This window comes from Eucyclogobius newberryi, unplaced genomic scaffold (assembly GCF_026437365.1).
Source record: "Eucyclogobius newberryi isolate DKJ021-1_F unplaced genomic scaffold, fEucNew1.0.hap1 SCAF_1, whole genome shotgun sequence".
In the NCBI taxonomy this organism is placed as follows: domain Eukaryota; kingdom Metazoa; phylum Chordata; class Actinopteri; order Gobiiformes; family Gobiidae; genus Eucyclogobius; species Eucyclogobius newberryi.
Window position 1 is genome coordinate 31,801,938 of NW_027315723.1, and position 26,726 is coordinate 31,828,663.

Here is a 26,726-nt window from a genome sequence, read left to right on the forward strand (position 1 = left end):
ATGTATATTGTTGGACTACATAAATGCATATTGTTGGACTTCATAAATGCATATTGTTGGACTACATAAATGCATATTGTTGGACTTCATAAATGCATATTGTTGGACTACATAAATGCATATTGTTGGACTACATAAATGCATATTGTTGGACTACATAAATGCATATTGTTGGACTACATAAATGCATATTGTTGGACTACATAAATGCATATTGTTGGACTACATAAATGCATATTGTTGGACTACATAAATGCATATTGTTGGACTACATAAATGCATATTGTTGGACTACATAAATGTATATTGTTGGACTTCATAAATGTATATTGTTGGACTACATAAATGCATATTGTTGGACTACATGCATGCATATTGTTGGACTACATGCATGTATATTGTTGGACTACATGCATGTATATTGTTGGACTACATAAATGCATATTGTTGGACTACATAAATGCATATTGTTGGACTTCATAAATGCATATTGTTGGACTACATAAATGCATATTGTTGGACTACATAAATGCATATTGTTGGACTTCATAAATGCATATTATTGGACTACATAAATGCATATTGTTGGACTACATGCATGTATATTGTTGGACTACATAAATGCATATTGTTGGACTTCATAAATGCATATTGTTGGACTACATAAATGCATATTGTTGGACTTCATAAATGCATATTGTTGGACTACATAAATGCATATTGTTGGACTTCATAAATGCATATTGTTGGACTACATAAATGCATATTGTTGGACTTCATAAATGCATATTGTTGGACTACATAAATGTATATTGTTGGACTTCATAAATGCATATTGTTGGACTACATAAATGCATATTGTTGGACTACATAAATGCATATTGTTGGACTACATAAATGTATATTGTTGGACTTCATAAATGTATATTGTTGGACTACATAAATGCATATTGTTGGACTACATGCATGCATATTGTTGGACTACATGCATGTATATTGTTGGACTACATGCATGTATATTGTTGGACTACATGCATGTATATTGTTGGACTACATAAATGCATATTGTTGGACTACATAAATGCATATTGTTGGACTTCATAAATGCATATTGTTGGACTACATAAATGCATATTGTTGGACTACATAAATGCATATTGTTGGACTTCATAAATGCATATTATTGGACTACATAAATGCATATTGTTGGACTACATGCATGTATATTGTTGGACTACATAAATGCATATTGTTGGACTTCATAAATGCATATTGTTGGACTACATAAATGCATATTGTTGGACTTCATAAATGCATATTGTTGGACTACATAAATGCATATTGTTGGACTACATAAATGCATATTGTTGGACTACATAAATGTATATTGTTGGACTTCATAAATGTATATTGTTGGACTACATAAATGCATATTGTTGGACTACATGCATGCATATTGTTGGACTACATGCATGTATATTGTTGGACTACATGCATGTATATTGTTGGACTACATAAATGCATATTGTTGGACTACATAAATGCATATTGTTGGACTTCATAAATGCATATTGTTGGACTACATAAATGCATATTTTTGGACTACATAAATGCATATTGTTGGACTTCATAAATGAATATTGTTGGACTTCATAAATGCATATTGTTGGACTTCATAAATGTATATTGTTGGACTACATAAATGCATATTGTTGGACTACATAAATACATATTGTTGGACTTCATAAATGCATATTGTTGGACTACATAAATGCATATTGTTGGACTTTATAAATGTATATTGTTGGACTTCATAAATGCATATTGTTGGACTACATAAATGCATATTGTTGGACTACATGCATGTATATTGTTGGACTTCATAAATGTATATTGTTGGACTTCATAAATGCATATTGTTGGACTACATAAATGCATATTGTTGGACTACATACATGCATATTGTTGGACTACATAAATGCATATTGTTGGACTACATAAATGCATATTGTTGGACTTCATAAATGCATATTGTTGGACTTCATACATGCATATTGTTGGACTTCATAAATGCATATTGTTGGACTTCATAAATGCATATTGTTGGACTACATAAATGCATATTGTTGGACTTCATAAATGCATATTGTTGGACTACATACATGCATATTGTTGGACTACATACATGCATATTGTTGGACTTCATAAATGCATATTGTTGGACTTCATAAATGCATATTGTTGGACTACATAAATGCATATTGTTGGACTTCATAAATGCATATTGTTGGACTACATACATGCATATTGTTGGACTACATAAATGCATATTGTTGGACTACATAAATGCATATTGTTGGACTTCATACATGCATATTGTTGGACTTCATAAATGCATATTGTTGGACTACATACATGCATATTGTAATTTATTGCATATTAACAGAAAATCTATTTGTTTTTGCCCATCAAAACCACCAAATACAGTTATATTTTATTTATTTATTTGTTTGTTTGTGTTTGTTTATTTCTGGCCAGTCAGAAAGTGTAAAAAAAAATCCCATGAATAACAAGCAGCGTCCAACAACACAAACCTGGCCTCTTCACTTCTTCACCCCAGTTACACTGTGGGTGATTCACGAGGCCAGCAAAGGAAATGTCTGCTGGAAATATGGCACTGGGCGTCCTCTTTACAGCCTCGTTAAACGTGCCAGTGAATTGTTCTGCCAAGACCGAGCGGACCAACAACTCATCTCAACAACTTCCCTGCTAAAGACGGACCATAAATCACCGAAGTTCTGCACCAAACAGCAGGCAAGCGTCTCCACGCCTCGCGCTGTTGTCCTCTTATCCTCACGTCCTTATCCCACTTTACCCATCGGCCTTAAACCTTCACATGTTTGCAGTAACAGGAACAGTACAGGAGCAGTAGTGTGATAGCAATATAACATTTAAAAATTGAGTCTGATACCAGGAATAATGTGATTTCTCTAGTATTACCATGTGATCTGATCGTGCACTAGTTCTGATATAGATGAAGCTCATTTATTTGTTTTTTGTTTTATTAATTATTTTTAGTTTCTTCACTTTTTATATGCATCTAGTTTTGATTCTAGTGTTAGTATTGATTAGTATCTGGTTTGTACATCACTTTACAACCCTAAATATTCTGCCACTAACACTAACTAACTAATACATTTACCGTATTTTCCAGACTATAAGTCGCATCTTTTTTCATAGTTTTGGCCGGGGTGCGACTTATACTTATATTTATACTTATACTTATACTCCGGAACAACTTATATGTGATATTATTTGTTATTTTCACACTTGCAACTGCATTTCATACTCCAGTGCGACTTATATATGTTTTTTTCTTCTCTATTATGCATTTTTTGGCTGGTGCGACTTATACTCCGGAAAATACGGTATATGTTTTTGTTTTGAAGTGAGAGTATTTCGCTTGTGCTCAGATGTTTGACCACCTCTGTAGACCGTCATTTGGCAATGAATCTTTCCTTCGCAGTGGGCTCATCTTGGCTCGTTTCGGGGGGGTTTTCTCACATCATTTGCACTAACGCTCGTAATGAACTGGAATGCAGATGCTCATTCGTAATGTGCGGTTTCGGTGACGGTCGTGTTCTCGTTTCTTGGCTCGCGCAGACGTTGAGATTCTCTCCCCGAGTTCGAAAACAGAAATATTACTCCATAATGAGTCTCTGTCCGGGGCATCGGGAGGAATGCGAGACTGTGCAGAGGTGGGCAGAGCGGCCAAAGCGCGGCGGTACGTCAAAATGATACTGTTTTTCAAGGTGCACTTGAAGTTTTCTGCTGGAGACGTTATTATTTTGCCTGGCACAGTAAACTTATCCAACTGATCCAAAGAGTTCAAAGTTTTAGAAAGTAAATGTTATACAAACGGTACAATCGGGCAAATGTTTATTAAATAGCAACAAGGTCAATCTTTCGCAGGCCGGTGTAACTGCGGTTGGACTGTAAGCTTGAAAAATAGAATGACTCGACTAGAAAGAGGCTGTGATGTGATCAAATCTCTGTTCCCATAATGCCTTTCTTCTCTGCCTGCCCGCTGCATGTCGTCATGTCGTAATGCGGGAGATTGTGTTTCAAAATATCTCTTGGGCTGTGGAGCTGTAGCCACGCAACAGGCTGCTAACAGAACATGAAACGGCAGGGCTTTTTCTCATTAGCCACGCTTAAGAGGAGACTTTTGGTCTTCATGCCTCGAACAAGACCAAGAATCAGAGGGTTCAAGACACAGATGTCAGTGAATGCTATTGGGGGTGTTTTGGGATGTCACAATTATGTGTTAATCGATAGTCATGATTTTTCAGGTTATAGTACAATCATAAGATCTTTCAAAAATTATAAATGTAAGCAAAATTAAGGATTGAATCTATATCTCTATTAAACAATCTATACTCTTTTTTCACCTTCCTTGTTTAAGTCATATTAACTTTAACGTACATGCATTTACAAGAGCAATGGTAATCTTGTAGACCAGTGTTGTCCATCCTGTTTTGCAACAGAATTTCTACTAAAACAATATCAACTTACACTATTTAGAAAAGGAATGTGCCAAAAACAGTAATGTTGTAATATTTCCCTGGCCCCTCTCTGTGTTTGGTGCTTTGTATTTGGCAAAGATGAATGTTTTGTTTTCATCCGGTTCAGGAGTTGCTCAGGACACTCCAAAACACTAAATTATTCACTTAAAGATAGAATTGACTTAACTGAAACAGAATTTTTTCCAAGGCAAACCTGGAAATAGTCACACGCGTGTTCCCGGGAGGCGTGTGCATTGTCTCTAATATGGAGATATGATACTTATCACAATATATCCACAAGGACAGTGTATTGGCATTTTTCTCTGATTTTGGTATTTCACATAATTAAAACAATGACTTTGTTTTGATGAGTCATAAAATAAGACACATGTCCTATGGACACTTTCTGGTATTAATGTTAATATTATATCTGCCAAAATATAGATGAAAATTAGTGAAAGTTTGAGATTGAAATCGACTGAAATCCAGGAAACGATGAAGGCTCATTAATACGTATGTACGACTGTATGTACGACTGTATGTGGGACTCTATGCATGACTGTATGCATGACTGTATGTACGACTGTATGTACGACTGTGTGCACGACTGTATGCATGACTGTATGTACGACTGTATGTAAGACTGTATGTGCAACTCTATGCATGACTGTATGTACGACTGTATGTACGACTGTATGCATGACTGTATGTACGACTGTGTGCATGACTGTATGTACGACTGTATGTACGACTGTATGTATGACTGTATGCATGACTGTATGCATGACTGTATGTATGACTGTATGTACGACTGTATGTACGACTGTATGCATGACTGTATGCGTGACTCTATGCATGACTGTATGCATGACTGTATGTATGACTGTATGTATGACTGTATGTACGACTGTATGTACGACTGTATGCACGACTGTATGTACGACTGTATGTACGACTGTATGCATGACTGTATGTACGACTGTATGTACGACTGTATGTACGACTGTATGCGCGACTATGTGCATGACTGTATGTACGACTGTATGTACGACTGTATGCGTGACTCTATGCATGACTGTATGTATGACTGTATGCATGACTGTATGTATGACTGTATGTACGACTGTATGTATGACTGTATGCGTGACTCTATGCACGACTGTATGTACGACTGTATGCACGACTGTATGCACGACTGTATGCACGACTGTATGCACGACTTATGCACGACTGTATGTACGACTGTATTTACGACTGTATGCACGACTGTATGTACGACTGTATGCATGACGTCACAATGACAATAGTATTGGAGTATCGATACCAGTATTGTGCCTCCAAGTATCGCGATATTAAGATTAGATTTTTTCTTACACGTTTCCCGTCACACTGATGAGAAATGTATTAGACCACATGGATTAAAGTAAATGAAGGACTTCCTTGTTGGTTATGGAGTCAAAAGCGAATAGTGTAAAATTGTCACATTGTAGGTTAGATTTCTTAGTCCAACACACATCTTTGCCATCTAAACATAAGCTCTTTCTTTATGTGTGATAAAAACTATGTCTAATGCATCCAAGTCTTTATACTTTGTTGTCTAATGCAATCATGCCAGGAGAAAACGCTGTTATGCTTTTGTTGTTTGGATTTTGTTTTGTTAACGGCCCCAACAGTAACGGCCAACTTTTCAAACAGATTCTTACTCATGAAGGTTTTGGTGGTGAAAACATTGCACTTTGCCAATCACCATCTGCTTTGCATTATATTCTGGCCTGGTCTGGAGTGACAGTGATGAATGAGTGTTGCAATCGCCCAAAACAAATGAAACTAATATTTCTCTTGTGTCTGTGTTGCAGTTTCCAGGTCCCAGGTGTCATCGCAGAGGCAGGGTTTGGTCGCGGAGAATGTGACGCGCTTGTCGGAGCGCCCCCTGGTGGTGCAGCAGACTATGGGCGACGCCTCCGCAGAGAGTGACCTTCTGGAGAACATCTGGAAGCTCGAGAACCTTTTCCAGAATCACAGCGACTGGCTACAGAGGCTGGACATACTTATGAAGGTGAAACCCGTAGCTTTTAAATACACTTAGAAGCCTAAAATGACTGAAATGTTGATTTTTCCGCTTACGGGCATATTTTTCCTCCAACGCTCGACTAACATGAGCTCAAACTCCCACTGAAGCTGTTTCTGGACCCTTTGGAGCACAAACAATTGGCTGTAATCTTTGTGACGCTAAGAATTATGGGATTGGTGCAAATTTTCTTGCTAAACTATTTCGATAGACATTTTGATTCATGTTTAAGTAATAGAATTCTGTTCAAAGCTCACATTTTTAAAGGATCCAGGAGAATTGACAAAAAGACTGAAATTGGCTTAATTAGGCAAACTAATCCCATGCTTTTCAGAACATGTTTTTACAGATCTAAACTACAGGGTTTGCAGGGTGTTTTTTTTTTGTATTGTTTTGCAGAATAAGAAGATATTTTATTTTTTGTGGAGGAAACATTGCAGCTTTTGTGATTTGCTAATTGCTTCCGTTCGAATTGTAATGAATCGTGCAGCTCTTCTTGTTTGCAGTTTGGTTTATACAGCCCAATATTACATTAACAGTCCCTTCAAAAGAGGTGTATTTAAATAAGCAATTGACCGATGTACGATTCATGAAACAAGTCGTCTGCACTGATCATGTCCCAGTCGTTTACCACGGGCGGTCTCGTCCTTGTCAGGGCCTGGAGATGGAGCTGAGGAGCATGCAGGCGCACTCCCTTCAGTCTGAGGGTTACCTGGTGCAGCTGGACGACCGGCTCTCCTCTCTGAGCAACTCGGCCAGACGAAACCTTACCAGCTTATCCGCCCAAGTGTCCCGCGCCTCGTCCTGGCTCCGAGATCAGGACTCACAGCTCAGGTAGCAGCGGAGACTACGGCGCGTTATGAGTGCTCTCGGTGGCGGCGAATCGTGAATTTGCGTTGCGTCTTGCAGGGAAACCTCGGGACACATCAGCGGTCTGAGGGAGAAGATGGACGAGGTGAACTGGATGGTGGGAGCCGTCAATCACACCTTCACTAATGACATCAGCATGCATCACTTAAAAATACAGGACCTGCAGGTAAGTCAGTGCACTCCGCTTAAACACAAGGGATAATGTAGTTTATACCCTATTATATACCCAATATTGTGTGTTACCTGTGTACAACAATAGGACAACTTTAGTACTAGGGATATGTAGCTAGCACATTTTCTTTTCATGTTAATTATTTATTTATTTCCAAACTCGGAGTCCATAAAAAACACACAAGACAGACAACAACGATACAAACAGAGTTATAAAAGACGGTTGTACCAGTGTTTCCAGTGTTCCCATAAAGAGGACTGGCACAGTTCTACGCCTGGGATTCACCAGCATCGCCACAACAGAATTCATAGAGTCATTTAGGCCAAGGGTCCCCAACCTTTTTTGCACCACGGACCGGAATAATGTAGGTTTTATTTTCACGGACCCATGTGCCAGGATATGCGCATTTTCAATCTCCAACAGCTGATCCTCTTGTTGCACATGCTCGATTCGCTCGGTTTAATCACAAATGGGTCGTGGATCTATTCACATGCAGTTCATGGATCTTTTGCACACGGGAAGTCGCGCTCAAACTCTTGTAAAAGTAAAAACAGGTGATTGCGTAGCAGTTGCAGAATGCTGGCACAGGAAACGTGTCCTCCAAAATCCCTGGCTCCTCGTCTGCTCCTCACTCGGCCTTTTCCCCTTTGCATAAATGCTCTCCAAAGACTTTTGTTTTTTACTAATTTTCGCTGGCTTTTGGGTGTACTTTTGAGCAGCGTGTTTGATGCGACGCATCATGTATAATGCATGTATCAGTTATGTTCTCACGCAGGACAAGAGCAGAGATATAATATACTTGCCATTATATTTAATGGATTTCATTGGCAATTTCCTATAAGGCTTTTTATGATATATCCACAGACGAGCTTATTAGTGTGTCATGAGGGGCAGGCCAAAGTTACGTCGGAGAAGATGCTGTCACTGATAGATTATTTCCAGTTTTTGTGCGGCCCGGTAGCAAACACGTTGGTTGGGGGCCCCTGATTTAGGCGACTGAGGAACTTAAACATCAGTGTTCTCATAAAAGCCTGAAAAGTGTTGACTTGAGCCTGACAGAACAGGAGACTGGCACTGCTGGACCTGGGCTTCTTCAGCAACATTCTGAATGCATTAGAAGCTACTTTAAGCGACTGTAATAATACAAACTAAAAGGTATTTACTAAACTTTACAAGATCAATTTGGCCTGCCAAAAGATGGGATGAAGTGCAAATGCTACTACCACCCTATCCAGGAGTAAGAAAATACTACAATTACATTATTAATAGTAACTCTTTATTATTATTGTTTGGTAAATATGTAATGTCCTAGAATTGTGTAGGATAATTGTTTTAATAATAATAATTGGATGATTTTGGTTGATTTGATTCAAAATAACATTGTTTTCTTTCATCTTTTGCATTTCCAGATTCAGATTAATAACATAACAGAGGACACCAGCAGCTTGTGGGTGACGCACGTACACACAGAGGCTCAGCTCAGGGCGGAGATGGAGATTTTAAACACCATCACTGAGGACCTCCGGCTGAAAGACTGGGAGCACTCCATGGCCTTCAAGAACCTCACCATCCTGGAAGGTCAGCCAAACACGGCATTCACAACTTCACAAACCACTACTGTTTCACAAAAGAGCCCTGACATTGTGACTTGTATTCACGTGGGACATGGCAGGCCTCCAGCAGGAACCTTCACACTTGACTTTGGCTTAATTAGGCGCCCAAGGATCACTTAAGATTTCAGCTCCCTAAGAAGCCACTCACTGCTGACTATGTGAATACTTCAGCACATAGTACTTTGTGTGTAGGGCTGTAGCAGGAACCAAGATCTGGAAAATACTCTATGTCATTTATCACATTTTAAGCTGTTTTTGGGGGCAAATTTGATCCAGGATTCACTATTCAGATGATTAAAGTGCCCAATACTAACACTTTATGTTTATGTTTATGTTTAATCCCACCTTTATACATCAATGTACAGCTCTGAGGGATGAGGTTGCTGGTTGTTCCTTTGCATGTTTTGTTATTATTCTCCTGTGTGTTTAGGGTGCATTCACAAGACACTTTTGATTCGAATCAGGATTTGTTTGCCTGGATCGTCCGGTTCCTTTGTGTAATTGTGAACGCGCCATCAAACTCTGATCCGGACCAAAGACGTGAACTCTGGAGCCGTTAGTTTTATTTGTGAACGCAAACGGACCAGAGAGTGGAACAAAACCAGGAAGTGATCCGCGTTCAGACTCACGTGAAGGTCAGAAACAATCAAACTCGTGTGAGGACAAAGGGCAAGTACCAGGTTTTCAAGGATTGTTTACATGGATAATAAGGCTAAATGGAACAAAATATGAAAAAAGTAAAGATATAGCTGGTTTTACTGTGGAAAAAGGGGCCTATAGTCATGCAGTATTAAGTGGTACAGTTAAGTGAGCAGATGACACACCATTCAGAGCCTGTTTTACTCAGGCGAGATGTTTATCTTTACTCTGGCCATTTCGGGCAGTCCGCGGCATTCGCCCCGGCTCGTTTCTTGTCTCCTCGCCTCACAACGAAAGCACATCGTCCACACTCTGATGCTTCGACTGTCGCTCAGACTGATCCCGCACGTGGGGCAGGTCATGGCTCCACAATCCCCGCTCCATGTTTGTTTAGATGTGACACAGATCAGGCAGAGGCAAACACATAAGTTGAGTGTCTTCCACGCTGTTTCCCTGCGTGCTTCTGTAACACAGCACCTCCACAGTCGAGGGGAGCTGTGTTTCTAGAGCTCTAGTTCGATTGACAAAAGTGTGTTGTGATCGCAAACCGCTCCAGGTCAGAGAAAGAGACAATGTTGACACTTTAGTCCCCAATGGAACCGAGTCGGATTTGATTTGTGAATGAGCCCTAAAATGTTGTTAGTGTTTAACTAATTTAAACATGTAAGCCAGTATAAATCTGCTTAACATGATGAGCTCATGGGAACCTTCTGTAAGCAATCCGTCCGGTTCTATAAACTGTAACTGTTCTGGTGCTACGGTTCATCTATAAGTCATTAGTGTGATTAAATTCCACTGACCCTCACATGCCAACACTGTGCTTTTCTCCCTGAGGTTCTAAGCATATCCAAATGTCTACTCTCCCGTCTGTACAGCTCTGATTAGCTCTGACATGGTCCGCCTCTTCATGCTATAGCTGCATGAATGGTAAAGTTATGACGGCATCCTTGTATGGGCCGGGCCGCTGGATGACTGACAGAGATCTAAAGGAGCCCGAGTAACATGTGGGAGGGACGGATGGTGCCTGGAAACAATTGTGGAGTAAATGTAGGTCCAAAAAGAAAACTCAAGCACTCTGCTTTGTCATTAGCTGAGTCCAGTTGTTTGTTGTTAGTTTACAGTCACTTTGTGCCAAGAAAAGGTTTACATCTTCATCCATGTTTCAAATCCTTCACTCTCCAGTGTTTTTGCTCCAACTCACACAAACCTTGTAATGTTTATTGCCCAGGCCCCAAATGTTGCCTTTTTAGGTCTTCAAGTGCAATAACATTGCATAAGCCACTAAAACAGACCTAAACTCCATATGAGGCCATATGTTTTCACACCTGACTCCTCTGGTCTAATTTTAGAAATGGCCTTGATTCAAATGAGCTCGTTAAAGTGGGAAATGCCAAGTGTCTCTGGCATTGACACAGAAGACACACAAGCTTCATTAACTGGCACACTCATCCTGAACCTGTGCTTGATGTAAATTATCCATGTGTCTTATACAGCAATTTATGGATGGTTATACAGTATGTCTGTAGCCACAGCTGCCTTGGTGCAGACTGACAGAAGCGAGGCTCCCTATCTGAGTGACAGCTTTGACAAACACAGATCACTCATTCACACGCCACATTTACACTTACAAAATGTGTTTGAATCATTAACACTGAGCTGAGATTGGGTGAAATGCTTAAACCACTGAGCCACGACACAGAACCAAACACGTTAGGTTTATTGTTTCTAATCATTCATAATAAATAACAATAATAACATAATTAAATCAGTAAAATTTGCTGGCCAGTAAAAAGCTTATTATGGCCTAAAGAAGCCAACTACAAAACATCATTTTGACCTGCTGTCATAAATAATCTTATGTTCAAATAATATTTTGTCTGATATTTGATTTCACTCACTTTGATTTGTGATTGTGGGAGTGAACAGCCAGTTTTGATGTAGAACTAAAATCCCTGGTATCAGTTCTACCCACAATTGATAGTAAAGAAGATCAAGACACGGTTTGTTGTAATAAGTCCACAGAGAGAGCCGTGTACCTCCATGTGTCCACGAGGAATCACTTACTGTAATCACTTACTGTACCCGCTTCATCAAAGCGCCTCCAGCCTTTTCTTTGAGCTGATGACAAGGTGCCACAGCAGATTATGGAGTGTGATCTGAACCTGTATTTTTCTCTTTCACAATAGTGACATGTACGTTTTGTAGAGTGATTTGAAAGCACAAAAATCTGGAAGCATTTACCCCCTCACTGTCGCCCCCTGATGACCATTAATCTGTGCTTTTGACTGGCATGTTTGCTTTAAAGTAAGAAAGCTAATGGCTCAGTCAAAGCTAACAGTCACTTACATTGAGTGAATATGAAAAGTGAGTAAGAATCTAACAAACTCTGATTGGACTACAAAAGTTCTCTGGATTTACAAGATTCAACCCGATATTATTATGTATTATTTTACTCTTTGACACATCGATGAAGGGGTGGATTGGACCATCAGCTCAGTTTTGTTTTCGTGTAGTCCTCGTTTGGTCCTGTTGTTTACGTGTCAGTTTAGTCCCAATTTTGATGTACAGATATAATTTTAGTTCAATACAAATGCATTATAAGTAACGGCCTCGTCCATTTGATTTCAGCTGAACATTGTTAATGTGCTGTGACTCCAGTAAACTTAACCTTGACTGTGGTAAAATAATAAATGATGATGGTTGAAAGATGCTTCCAATCAAACCCCACATAAAATCTTTACAAATCACAGCACTTGAGTCTGAGTGCTCCATTGTATTTGTGTCTTGCATGTGAGCAGGAAACACTCACAATAACAGCCGTGACAAGCCAGTTTACAAACTCAACCCATCTTCTCTTAATAATAATCTTCTGACCACACGTTTGTCCGTATGGTCTGAGTTACAATGATCTGTATCCTCACATGACAGTTACCCTAAGATTACAATATTACACCATTTGTCACTGTTATGGTTTTTAAAGTGCACTGGCCGTAATAGAAGCAGGTCTATTCCCATGACTCTTACGGTTTTCAAAACAGATTCCCATGATTATTGTTGCAATATTGTCAAATGAATGCAGCTTTCTGAAAGTCCAAGCAATAATAATCATAATTTGAACGGCAATTAAAACTAAAAACTAAAAAAACTCATGATTTAAACTGTTTTTTACTTCACGACCACCAACATTGACTGACTTTTCCTTATCAAAAAACTGTTGAGACACATTAAAACCATCTCATCCAAATGCGTATATTATAAAGACAATCAAATCGAACTCTTCTGATGGTGATTCCTCAACGTGCATCTGTACTCAGCCTCATGGCACCCAAATACATATATGATTGGACAATGTCATACTGAATTTGCCTTTTCAGTGAATATATAGTTAAAGTAGAGTAGAACATACTTTTGCAGCGTGGTTTTGCGTGTTATGTCTGTATTATATGGTACTTTCCCCCTGATATTGCATTGCAAACAAGAGAATTATGACATTTTCTAGCAATTTTTGCAACAAGAGAGAGCAAGAGAATGTTTTGGCTCTGTAATAACACTACGGTAATTCAAACCAGCTGAACAAGGTGGATTTCCCCCTTTCTGTCTCCAGACACTGTAGAAGACCATTACAGAGAACAATAATAAGGTTTGGTGAATTTAAGTGGGATATTAAATTTGTTTCTTCAAATAAACATGATTAAGGTGATTAGGATGCTCACAAGTTTCAGAGCATATCGATGGACAACTATTAATGGTTGATTATTAAATTTGTTTCTTCAAATAAACATGATTAAGGTGATTAGGATGCTCACAAGTTTCAGAGCATATCGATGGACAACTATTAATGGTTGATTGACATTTTACAAATCCTACTTTAAATCTTGATGGGAGAAGCTAAATATTCCATAATAAAATCGATTTCAAAAAGACCTTTTCTATTCCATAATCACTTTTTGTTGGTGGAAACTCAAATAAATTAGGACAATTTAGAATTGTTTTGATTGGTCACATTGGCCTCCTCTGGCCTCTAATGTTTGTCCAGTAGGGAGTTGGTCACACAATATTTTGCCTTGCTCTGTTATTTATAGTTAAGTATAATGTATAAGCAATGTATTCAGGGTATTAAAGTAGGTTGTACATGCGTGCCTTGTGCACAATCCTCCCATGTTGCCCTGTTTCCAGATCATTGGCAACATGCTCCTGGTCCTGTGGTGGAGCATCAAATGAGTTTCATCAGCCCCTGTGGTCTGAGCTGGACAGTATTAAACCCTAAATTGAAGTTTGTTCCCACGAGCTGCAGCACCTCTGAACATGTGCTCCACATCCTCTGTCTGTTCTCTCTCCAACCTGCTCCAATCACACTCTTGAGTGACTCCTGAGTCAGTGCTAAGATCACGTTGTGTTTCCTGCTGCATCAATATAGTCTTATTTCTGCTTAAAATTAAAAAAAAAAAAATTATATACTTTGATCAATCATGTTGATGATGACTGCAATGACTGCAAAGGAAACCATATGTAATTAGTATAATTTTAATAACAGTCTTTTAATTGTCACGTTTCCATTTGACATGATGATTCTGCATTGAAGTTCCTAACACACAGAGACAACAAAGTGTTCCTCCTACACAGTCGGTTACACTAAGGAAATAAAAATATGTTTAGAGTTTTTGTGAGATCTCTGTTTGTGTGACAGTCTTTGTGGTCAGTAAGCATTGCATCACTTCATGTCTCTAACATGTTTTTCATTTTTGAGCAGGACCTCCGGGACCAAAGGGAGAGAAAGGTGATAATGGACATCAGGGGCCTCTTGGGGCCCCCGGCCTGAGTGGACACAGAGGTGAGTTCAACAATACAGTAAGCAGTACATTCCAGGAGAGCAGGAAAATATACATTCAAAGACCAGACATGTGTCACAACACTGTCTGTGTTTGGTATACATTATCTCAGGCGTCACATGGTTAAATCCACACTCAAACTGTCTGTCTGTCTGATAGATGATAGACTGATAGAAGTTTGTATGATTGATTTGGCTATGACATAATGTTCAACATGTGGAGCTGGATGTGTTTTAGATGAGGTCAAGAGGAGATAAAAGTCACTCAATGATGTATTTTATTATTTTTACCTAAATCTATTGGAGTCCTAACATTAGCAATACAATTACAATTGTGAAATTTGACTTTATGGACTTATAGATTTACATGTTATCATCTTGCAGCACGTCACTTGTGTCATTCAGTGTTATTGTAGTCAGGAGAAATGTTCAGCTCATATGCTGTGAATACAGATAAGGTGTGTGAGATGTTCAGGGAAGGATCATCCATCTTTGTCTAAGTAAATCCTTTAAAACCACAGCATTAACCATTCAAAACAAGGTCAGTGTCAAACGTAATTCAAATGAATCCATGTGTGGTATGAGTGTGTCTGCCACCGTCGCTCTGCTGTACTCTTCTTCAGCCAGAAAATATATCCAATTTTCCCAAGATCTTTCTAAGCACTACTATATTATGTTGATGTTGAAAAGTGTTCAAGGAAACACACATCCAGACTCACTGCTAGTTATATTTCAAGACTAATTGCTTTTGGATCTGATGATAGTGCTCCTGTCTCTGTTTGTTGTCCAGGCGTTACAGGTCCTAAAGGGATGCAGGGGGCTCGCGGGCTGAAGGGGACCACGGGGGAGGCAGGCTTCCCGGGAGAGAAGGGAGACATGGGACCAGCGGGACCTAAAGGTGAGTCCGATACAGCAAAAACCTACAGAAAAGTTGTGCTAATATCGTGGTTTGATGTATACAGTCCACTGCATTCATGTTGGAAACTGTTTTGTAGCGTGTGTTTACATTAATATTGCAAAAGGGTTCTAATAGTAGTTTTTATTCTCTGATAACTGATATCTTTGTGCTCCATTTTATCATTTATTGGCTTTGCATATAGACAGAAATGAGAGAAAAGCATAAGAATTGATGGATAGAGAGGCCCAAAAATAGAACAATAAGTATTTTATGTTTGTAGCCTCTTTTTCACCTTTTTATTATGACACTGACAGACACCACATTCAAGAGCGACAAAGTGTCAGAGCCGAGATCGAACTGTAGAACGTTGGTTGGAGCCACTGCTGTGAAAACAAAACACATTTCATAAAAAGTTAGTTCATCCAAAGTTGACTTAAAGTGCTCAGATTTTTAGTTTTTTGACTTTATTTGGTGTATTTATACCTGTTGTACATATGGATTATAGTTTTACACCAATCAAGTGAATATTTGTGGAGAAAACATTGAAAAATCTGGCAGGAAAATGGCAGGAAGTGACATCACACCAGGTACACTCATTTCAGTCAAAGTTTATGCATAATTTACACAAAAGAAACAACGTTTTTGACTCTCTAAACCTTAATTTGACAAGATAAATGTGTTGTAATATGTTTTAATTTGTCAATTTAAAAAGATTGTGACATTAGATGAGTTTTTGCTCAGTGTTTGCTTGGTCATTGCTTTTGGATCTGATGATAGTGGGATCTGATGATAGTGGGTTCTGACATGTGAGCGGGGAGTGTGATTTCATCAATTACAAACAGGAAGTGAAATTATGAACCTTAAAATGTGCTTTTCCTTGATTTTTATAATTTTGCGCAAAACTCAAAATATATTTATCTTAACTGCATTTTAGTTCAATGAGTCGTACAACCTGTCAGAGGCATTTGGAACTACACCTGGACTCAAACCCGGACCAAACAAGTGCAAATGCTCCCAACAAAACTTGTTATTTTTAAACATAAATTTATTTGTTTTGCTTCATCCATTACTCATAATAACACTAAGTATAAAACACTTTAAATGCCTTGTGAATGCCGTGTTTCTGCTGTAACTCTTCTGACATGTCGTCGAGTCGACACGAGTGGATCGCTGCCAACATAAACATTTGATTGACAGGTGAAATAAGTCTCAATCACGAATGCTGAGGATGTTTTGGCCTCTTCACTCCGGTGCTTTCCAACAAACAGTGAAGTTGTGGGTTCAGTAGAGCTCTGAAGGGTGAAGAGTTCACACCATTTCCAAGGGTCTTTTTGCAGTGAAATGCTGGGAGTCTTGGTTCTGACATGTGAGCGGGGAGTGAGTTTGAGGTGGAACAGGTCAGGATTATTTGTTCAAAGTGAGGTTTGTTTTGTCATAACCACGTGTTGGCGGAAGAAACAAAAACTGGGATTTGTAATGAGTGTGCGAAGTGATAAACAAAAATGAAATCGGACATGACTCACGGACGAGTATTGTCCTGTCAAACAGCTGCACAATTTGGCCATTTGATCAGGAATAAGCAGTGTATCGCAATGACATTAAAATTAGCTTATGTCAAATCAATCAGGAATGCACAATTAGTTTATAGACTATACAGTATATTGAAAGAAGACTGCAATCTTCTGAATGTAACTAACTGTAACTTTGTCAGGACAAATAATAATAATTGCAGAATGTTATTTTGTAAATGATATTGCTTTAGTCTCCATTGTGATTATCAATACTCCATCGAGATTGTATTGTTTTGCCTGGATCGTTCCATAGTATAGAATTAAAATCAAATGAACTTGCTTTTTCTTCTAATAAGACAGATGTGGGGGAAAAACAAAGCGTATGACACGAACTGTTTCAGCGAGAGGACTTCAGCCTTTGTCCGAGGGAACATCTGGTGTTGTGAAGCTGTGCCAGTCCATGATGAGACGGGACAGCACAAAAACAGTGGGAACAGAAGAACACAAGTACAATCCATGTACACGAGAGGCTGAACACGCCTGGGAATAACATCAGATTAAAGTCTCGTCACAATACCAGACGTCACCGCTGAAGAAGGAAATGCAAGGTTCATATTCAAAAGAAGACAGAATGAATTTTCCAAATATTAAAATGATCTATTTCTATGAGAGAAGCAGGTGTCACTTCTAGACCAAGTTACAGGTCAGATCTGTGGAGCGGCGACCTTGCCTGGGATCCAGACTACACACTTTCCTGCGTCGCACCTCGAGTCAAACGCAAAACGACAATCAGATGTGTTTATTTCCGTGACGCATTCGAAACAGAGGAGTTCACTGGTCATTTGTCACGTCTCCATGACCGAGCCCACACCAGAAAAGTTGCATAGTGTACCTTTAAATATACAACCACATTCTTCCGTTCTGAAAAAAGGCTTTACACCTTTAATGGCTTAATTTGAAAGTACATGTGACGACCCCAGAACGAGAACATTTCTACATCCTCCTCCCCCTTGTCATTACTCGGAGCGTCCCCTGTGGTTTCATTGGGGACCACCAGTGTGTGGAAGGGCCCCGTGCAGGTTCGAATCAAACACATGTGTTTTGTGTTGTGGTTCCTGCAGTAGCTCGCCACTGTCTCTCACGGCGACGGCGGCGTTCGCTAGAGATGTGGTCCGTAAAAGAGCTTTGACAGCTGGAGGCGTCGGAGCCCGGGGCGTGGCACCGTCTTACATATACTGTGTCCTCTACTTGATGACTGAAGCTCGCATTGGACCGCCACATCTGGACAGAAACCAAATTTAAAGAGGGCGGGCTGCGAGTTAAATGCACTGTACGCATTTAGTTTTGAGTTTGGGGCTTTGTGGTCAGGAAATGAACCACAGAAAACTCTAAAGGAGATGTCATTCTTTGCAAATCTTGGAATTTGAAAGAACGAAACAAAACAATAGAAATAGAGATGCGTCATGTAAGCATTTAAAAGTAGAACATATGCTGTATTTGTGTGTTATTGTATAGTTGATAGCTAATGCGTGTTGTGTTTTCTGTTTCAAGGTGATAGAGGTGACCGAGGGATGAAAGGAGAGAAGGGTGATCGAGGGGACAGAGGAAACGCCAAAGGTAAGATTTAAAATTGTGAGGTCTGTAAAGGGTTTAGACGATAATGTTTAATCAGACACACACAAATAATGGTTACGTTTCTATGCTTCGTGGGACATTACATTGACTTCCTGGATTCGAATCTTTCCCTAACCTTCCGTTTCATAACCTTAAACCATGTCGCTGATCTAATAATGAAGGATTCACCTCATGTGAACTGGATTTTTGATGCGTTCCAGTTGGTGCTGCGCAGGGTGAACAAACACAATAAATGACATCTGTTATACGCAGCAATACTAGCATTCAGATAATTAAACAACGAGATAAAGAGAGGCCAGTGGACTTTCCAAGCCAAGCACTGGAGTGGGATCTGATTTTCTTGTACTCCCCAAGTGACTCTACGACTTAAAATACATTTAAAACATATGTCTGAAAACACGTCTAAACTGGCCCTATAGCATTCTTTACATCCAGGATTCGATGTGGCGGTAAGCTAATATTATGAACACTAACCAACAGTGTAAATGATGACCCTAATAATTATTCTGAAGCGTTCTGAGGCAGACTCCTGTACGTCCGCTCCAATGTAAGTAAGCTCCATCCAAAACTAACAGAGAGAAACTTAGAAATTATAATTTACGAGCTGATGACTTTATGAGGCCCCGTACAGCAGAGCAACACCTGACGTCCTCTGCGAAGCTTTATGGGAACTTTAAAAGAACTTTCCACTACAGTATTGAGGATAACAGAGAGAAATGGAGTTATAGCAGTGATGATAGCATTAAAATGTGTAATTATTTTGGTAGAAGTGGTAGTATTCGTAATAGATCTGTGCAGTAATAGTGTTGATCAAGTAGAAACATTGTATTGTTTCTTTGTTAAGTTTGATGAATGGCATTAAACTTAAATCTGGGGAACCTGACTTTCATACAGCGAAACCAGAAGAAGGTCCTGAGATCGAACTCGTTCCTAGCTCTCATAAACCCTTAATATTCACATGCATTCATTTTAAGGCGCACGCATGGCTTTCAGAAGTGCAACAGCCAGTCAGAACGCCGCTTTCGACTTTTACTTCCAGGTGGACGAGAGTTAAAGTGCTTCATCTGTTGCCACAGACGACGTGCAAGGGTTTAATTGTCTCACAATATGCTGCTTTTAGTAGATATTCAACACATAATGTCATGTCTCATTTACAACCAAACAGTCTGGTACTCCAGCTTTATCTAAACACCGGTGTAGTTGCAGCACAAGTACAGTATTTTCCGGATTATAAGTCGCTCCGGAGTATAAATCGCACCAGCCAAAAAATGCATAATAGAGAAGAAGAAGTCGCATTTTTGGGGGGACATTGATTTGATCAAATCCAAGACCAAGAACATCTTGAAATGCAATTTAAATGAATAACAGATTAGAGAATGAACAATGTGGTACACCTATGCTAACGTAACACCTTCAGCTACATGAAGCACAGACGGTCACAGACGCTAACAGTGGCACATTAGCCACACCGGACCGGCTTCACGCTCAGTCGGTACCATCGACCAGGTAGAGTTACACAAAGCATGAACCATCGATACTGAAGAAAGACTGGGTTACGAACCATCAATGAACCATCAATACTAGAGCACAACAACATGGTGAAAAGGTGTACGTATGCTAACGCTAACACCTTCAGCTACATGACACACAGACAACGAACTGTGATAAGTGTCTGGTATGTTAAAGTAACATATTAACAGTTATTCAGATAACTATAGCATAAAGATCATGCTAACAAGTTTACCAAAGCATCAGTTTTACCCCAAATCACTAAATCCATAGAATTCTTCTTCCTCGGTGTCACTTCTAAACAGCAGTGGGTCTGTTCTTCAACAGCAGACAATAGACACCGCACGGCAAAAGCACAAGCATCAACCGAGTTCAGTTTACAGTCGTGCGCTGAAGAGAAAGCTGCGTTCATACCTCAAATATCGTCCTTGTTGAAGACTTTGGTTTGGTCCTGTTCTAGTCCAGGTTTAGTCCTGCTCCAGTCCAGGTTTAGTCCTGCTCCAGTCCAGGTTTAGTCCTGCTCCAGTCCAGGTTTAGTCCTGCTCCAGTCCAGGTTTAGTCCTGCTCCAGTCCAGGTTTAGTCCTGCTCCAGTCCAGGTTTAGTCCTGCTCCAGTCCAGGTTTAGTCCTGCTCCAGTCCAGGTTTGGCCAGCCCGGCCAAAACTGTAAAAAGTGTGACTTATATTAAATACGGTAGTAGCAGTGCACGTTACAGTTGTAGTATTATTAGCACTAAGGAGGTGCAATAGTATGTGGTGTCATCATTAAATTCACAGTATTTAGTACTTAGATTTGTTTACATTTGCAAGCTACTTTGAGTTGCTCAGCCTTTATCTGGAAAAGTACAGAGTCTTTAGAGAAGGGGGGATCTGTACTTTACTTAAGTCAGTTTTACAGTGGATACTTTTTACTTTTACTGCACTACATTTGAGGTCAGATTTCTATACCTTTTACTTCACTACATTTTTTAGCTGAACTGAAAAGTAGAAAGTACTTTTCATATGGTTGGAGAGGTTTTACTTTTAACAATTCTGCATTATGGTTTTGAGTTTCAGTCTCAGCTTTGCGCCAACAAAAATCTATACATAATATTTACTAGAAAAAAATGGAAACTGATTCAATGGAAACAAGCGGTCGAAAATTAATGAATGATTCAAATTTCTTCTGTTTCCAAAAAGTAAGCGCAAATCTTCATCAAAATCACCACATGAAATGCTTTTAACAGTACATACAGTGTATTTTTCGCTCCTGTATCTTTACTTTTACTCCCACCACTGGATACAAACTAAAAAATGATCCATTGATGTAAGTATTTTCAAACACACAATACATCAGCCATATTCCCTTCACGGTTATTGGTCACGGCTGTCCACATGTCGACTCCAAACATCTGAACACAGTTTGCGAGCACCTTTTCTCCCGTCGCCTACAGGACAGGCCCGTTTGATATTCAATATGGAGTCGCACAGAAATGCCCCGTCACTCTTCTGCTGTCCCATGTGACCGGTCTTAACCCATTCACTTCAAAGGGGGTGCATACCTGTCCCATCAGTGGACACGACCAGAGGGAATCATCCACACATGCTGGGACATCGCCTCGGGACACTAGAGAGGAAAGCTAAGCATCACTGTATAGAAGACGAGGGGCCCCGGGTTATGAGTGATTTATGGATGTAAATCAATCATTCTGCCACATCCCGCTCCGTCTGTACGCGCAGAGGCATGTTCATATACAGTAGTCTTCAAAACGTCGTCACAGTTTGACCGATTTAGGGGCGGGCGATATATCAAAATGAACACTGTGATCGTTGTTCAATGTTGACTGTGATTTATAGGAAAAAATAGAATAAGGGAATACAATATTTCCAGTTATTTCACATTTTTCTGATAATTAAACCTGAACTAAACCTCATAATTGCCCTCTCTTTGCCTAATTTGGTTCATTCTTCTAGTAATCCTTTGTATTATCTGAAATACTACAGGCCAGTGGCATGAGGATGTGTGATATACTGCTCCAGAAAAATAACCTGATAAACGATCATCTTGAATTTACTTTTTACCACTGACACATTAACCCAGTTGATTATTTGATCCTCTACAGTTAATTTGTGAATACGGGCAGACACTTGATGCACTGTTGGTCTCTGTGTAGTCGTCGTGTTGTATCTGCTTTTATGCCCCATAGTTACTTTGACACAGTTGCAGAGTAAAAAAGAGTCAAATATAAATGGTTGTCAATTTCCAAACCATTATAGTAGCAAAGATAGCAGAAGATATGTATGAAACGGTCACGGAAAAGGAAAGGCACGGAGGAAAAGCACCCAAAAGGCCAAAAAACTTGAATACAACCTTTAGTCCAAATAACAAACTTACACGGGAAACACTGGGATTATGGACAATGCACAAACAAGAGACAAAAGAGCACACAGGGTTTAATTACAGAGTAAAGGAGTACATGAGGGCGGAGCAAACACACACGGCAACAGACATGTCAAAATAAAACAGGAAATACACAAAACATAGGACATCAAGAACAGAACATAAATCGTGGGGGGGAAATTACAACGTAACACAAATAAAGTAACAATATATATATTTGCACTAATCCTCAGGGTAGATACTCCTAACCAAAAGTCTGAGGGTCCCACGAGGTATATTCTTTTCCTCGTACATTTCAACACTGATCGTCCATCCAGCGGTCGTGATTAACTGCTGCTTCTCCACTGTTATCTTCCACTCGCGTCCAAACAGTGCCGAGTTTATACAGATAGTTGGCTCGCATTGAGGAGGACACTCGACAAATGACCCTTTTATGACTGCATGATGGAGAATCAGTGTTTGTGTAGGAGTAGTTTGAGCGATGGGCCAGTGTGTCAGGAGGAGTCTCATAAATATGATCAGACATGAAGAGGACGGCGGGTCGGAGCATGAACAAGCTCGTGTAAACAGTGTTACATGTGAGGCCTCTAAGTGCAGCTCACTTCATCAGCCTTTCACAACCCGAAAGATAGATCAAAGATGAGATTGCTGAGCTCCGTGAGGTATTATGAACTCCAAATTGATGTGATGTTATTCTTCATTTTCACACTGACAACCGCATTTCACATGTTGATTATTTTCACACTGACGACCACAAGACGGCGCTCTAGGCTCTAAGCGATGCAGAAGAAGAATCTGCACTTCCTCTACCTCTGGAGTTTGTGGAGTTGTTTAGAAGTGACACCGAGGAAGAAGAATTCAATGGATTTAGTGATTTGGGGTAAAACTGATGCTTTGGTAAACTTGTTAGCATGTTCTTTATGCTATAGTTATCTGAATAACTGTTAATATGTTACGTTAACATACCAGACACTTACCACAGTTCTGTCTGTGCCTCATGTAGCTGAAGGTGTTAGCGTTAGCATACGTCATGTAGCTGAAGGTGTTAGCGTTAGCATACGTCATGTAGCTGAAGGTGTTAGCGTTAGCATACGTCATGTAGCTGAAGGTGTTAGCGTTAGCATACGTCATGTAGCTGAAGGTGTTAGCGTTAGCATACGTCATGTAGCTGAAGGTGTTAGCGTTAGCGTACGTTCACCTATTCACCATGTTCTCTAATCTGTTTTTATTTTTAAATGCATTTCAGGATTAAATGTCTGTTCTTGGTATTGGATTTTCTCACATACATTTCCCCATAAAATGCGACTTATACTCACATGCGACTTTTATGTGTTTTTTTCTTCTCTATTATGCACTTTTTGGCTGGTGCGACTTATACTCCAGAAAATGCGGTACATCTATAGTTTTACTTTTCTCACCCACAGAAACAAACACATTCTGTCTATTACTTTTAACAGAACATCTGGGATTGTAGTAATGCGCTATTATTGTTTTAAAAATCTGAATATGATTTTATGTACAGAGGTAGAATGTACTACTTACTAAATAACGTCCTACTAGTTTTACACAAAGACGGACAAGTTCTCTCCCGCCAACATTTAATTTCATACTTTTTTTTGTTCAAGCCCATTGCTAAACAAAGGCACATGCTAAAACCACAAGAACAGCTAATTTGATTTAAGGTTTTACGAGACAATAACACCCAAGGGCCGTTTTATCTATAAATGTTGTGATATTTATCTGCTAAACAATCCAAAATGCTGCTAATCCTTCCCATGGTTTTGTCTTGATTTGTTTTGGAGAGTCTTTCAGTGACTTATCCACTAATTCTAATAAGATTATCTATTCAAATATCCCAAACCAGGATGTGGGCCCGGATCACCGGCGATGGCCCAATAATAGCGTCAGACGTCCACGAAAGACGACCAAGAGAAGAGTGATTTTAGGGGAATATCCAGATAACATGAGGACCTGGTTAAAGGTTGTCTCGGAGCCAAGCGCGCATTAGTAAAACACGTTTCCCTTTCGCTCTGCGTTTCTTCAGACAGTGACAGTTCCATGTTACAGTTGTCTCGACTTTGAGGTTCACTCCACTTGGACCCGGACCAACAACTGGAAATACACCCTTTTGTGCCTTCGAATCTGCAATCAGGAAACGAACGTGTATCATTTATAAATCTGCAATCAGGAAAAGAATGTTGAGTCGCAGGAAATACTGTATATTGTGATGATGGTGAAATCACGAAAACGTGTATAATTTCAGATGAATAATTAGGACATGAACGCAGTTACGTGTTTGCGTGGTGTGGAGGAATAAGATGAGAAATTCACAATACCTGCCCTTGTATTGATCTGGTATTGATATTTCTCAACAGATACAGTATAATTGTAATCTCATGAACATTGATAGGAAGCGATGGGACGAGGTTTTCTGACACGAGCACAGAAGACAGATGTCGAGATGTTGCCGTGTTTACTTCAAGCTAATACACAATTTAATCAGACAAAGAAGAGATCCACTTGTGATAAAATCCTGCTTTCAAACATTTTAAAGCAATAAAAAAATACATTTATTGCTCCAATGTCTGGACTCTGCTCCAAACACATAGATATATATACGCAGAATATGATCAAATACTTGCCACAAACATTCAATAAACAGCAAAGATACAGTCAATTCTTCAGAAAAGAGATGTTAACATCATCATATAACAACAAAAACAACAAAGTGCATGTGATGGTGTATTGTGTATTGTGCTTGTTTAAGTCATGTTTTTGTGTTACTATTGCCCCCGTCTAACTACAAAAGACTTAAAAGACACTGCACCATCTTCACGCACGCATTACTTCCTTCAAATGTATTGTAATCCCAAAAACAATACCATCCTCCCCATGTATTTATCATGTTGTCGTCACGTTTGCCCTTTACAGTTCACGCTACAGTCACATGTGTTTCGTGTTTGTGTTTAAGTCTGGAGTGAATACACATGGACTTCTTCTTTACCTCGACAGAAAACTCTCATTAGTGCGAGAGAATGTACGAGCTGACAAAGAGCGACCTCGACCTCCAAAAACTCATCTATTATTTTATTTAGATAATACGGTGGGAGTGTGGGCAAACCATGTCCGCGGTTGTCATGACGTACAGAGAGATGCCGTGTTATTGTAAATCTTTAAACTTTAATTTATGATGGTCTAAGATGTGACTGAGATCATGTTTGTGCATCTGCTGCAAGAGCGTCTGCACATTTACCCGATACTGACATCTTGTGGCTGAAGTTGGTATTTTTGGCTCTATCCGACAATGATGCAGAATAACAAAACTCAAATCTAAAAATGACGTAAAAACAGAAAAAAGGTGTAAATTAAAGTCATGTTTCGTGACTCGCAGATGGTCAATGGGAATTTGCCTATTAATGAGCATTGTTTTTGTGAAGACATTTTTATTCAAACTTCACAGAGAAAGAGAGAAAATCAGCTTTTTCTTTGGTTCGCTGCAATCGTTTTGTGTTTTATGTTCAATCACATCAAACCCGTACATTGTTCTGCCATGTGTTTTCATATTTATTTTATTGGACAATGAGTGACTTTGAAGAGCGTAAACCTAAAACAGATGAATATTCAAGTAATTTTGGCCAAAGATAATAGGTTTTGTGAAATACTATATGCTGATGATTGTTGAGTTTGTCTCTTTCGGCAAACTGAGTTGAAATATGCTTTTTTTTCTCTATTTCAAAAAAGCCAAACTTGTAAAAAGACATAAATCTGAATTCCTAATGATCTGCAAATCTGCCTCTTCATGTCAATTATATTTTAACATATATTTTCAATTAGTATAAATGTAATGTTGCTACACAAATGTAAAGTTAACCTGAAAACAACTTTGAAACTACAATTGTTAAAGACAAAAGTTGCGGAATGCTCCGTTTTTAACCTCTGACCCATGCTGTTGTCGATGCATATTTCATTTCACGTGCTCTGTTTTCCAGTGGAGGAGACCCTGGTGCGGCTGGTGAACGGGTCCGGGCCACACGAGGGCC

The 26,726-nt window shown here is 39.3% G+C and overlaps 1 protein-coding gene across 2 annotated transcripts in view; it reads left to right on the forward strand.

Moving 5' to 3' along the window:
• scara5 (scavenger receptor class A, member 5 (putative)) overlaps window positions 1-26,726 on the forward strand; it is a 75,724-nt gene that overhangs the window by 37,117 nt on the left and 11,881 nt on the right. For both annotated transcript variants that reach the window (XM_072443856.1, XM_072443849.1), the window contains exons 4-11: window positions 6,422-6,621; window positions 7,289-7,467; window positions 7,543-7,669; window positions 9,085-9,253; window positions 14,678-14,758; window positions 15,546-15,653; window positions 18,716-18,781; window positions 26,676-26,726. The exon at window positions 26,676-26,726 is cut by the window's right edge and continues 138 nt beyond it. In XM_072443856.1, the coding sequence (XP_072299957.1) occupies window positions 6,422-6,621; window positions 7,289-7,467; window positions 7,543-7,669; window positions 9,085-9,253; window positions 14,678-14,758; window positions 15,546-15,653; window positions 18,716-18,781; window positions 26,676-26,726 (981 nt within the window). The remainder of the gene's footprint in view (window positions 1-6,421; window positions 6,622-7,288; window positions 7,468-7,542; window positions 7,670-9,084; window positions 9,254-14,677; window positions 14,759-15,545; window positions 15,654-18,715; window positions 18,782-26,675) is intronic.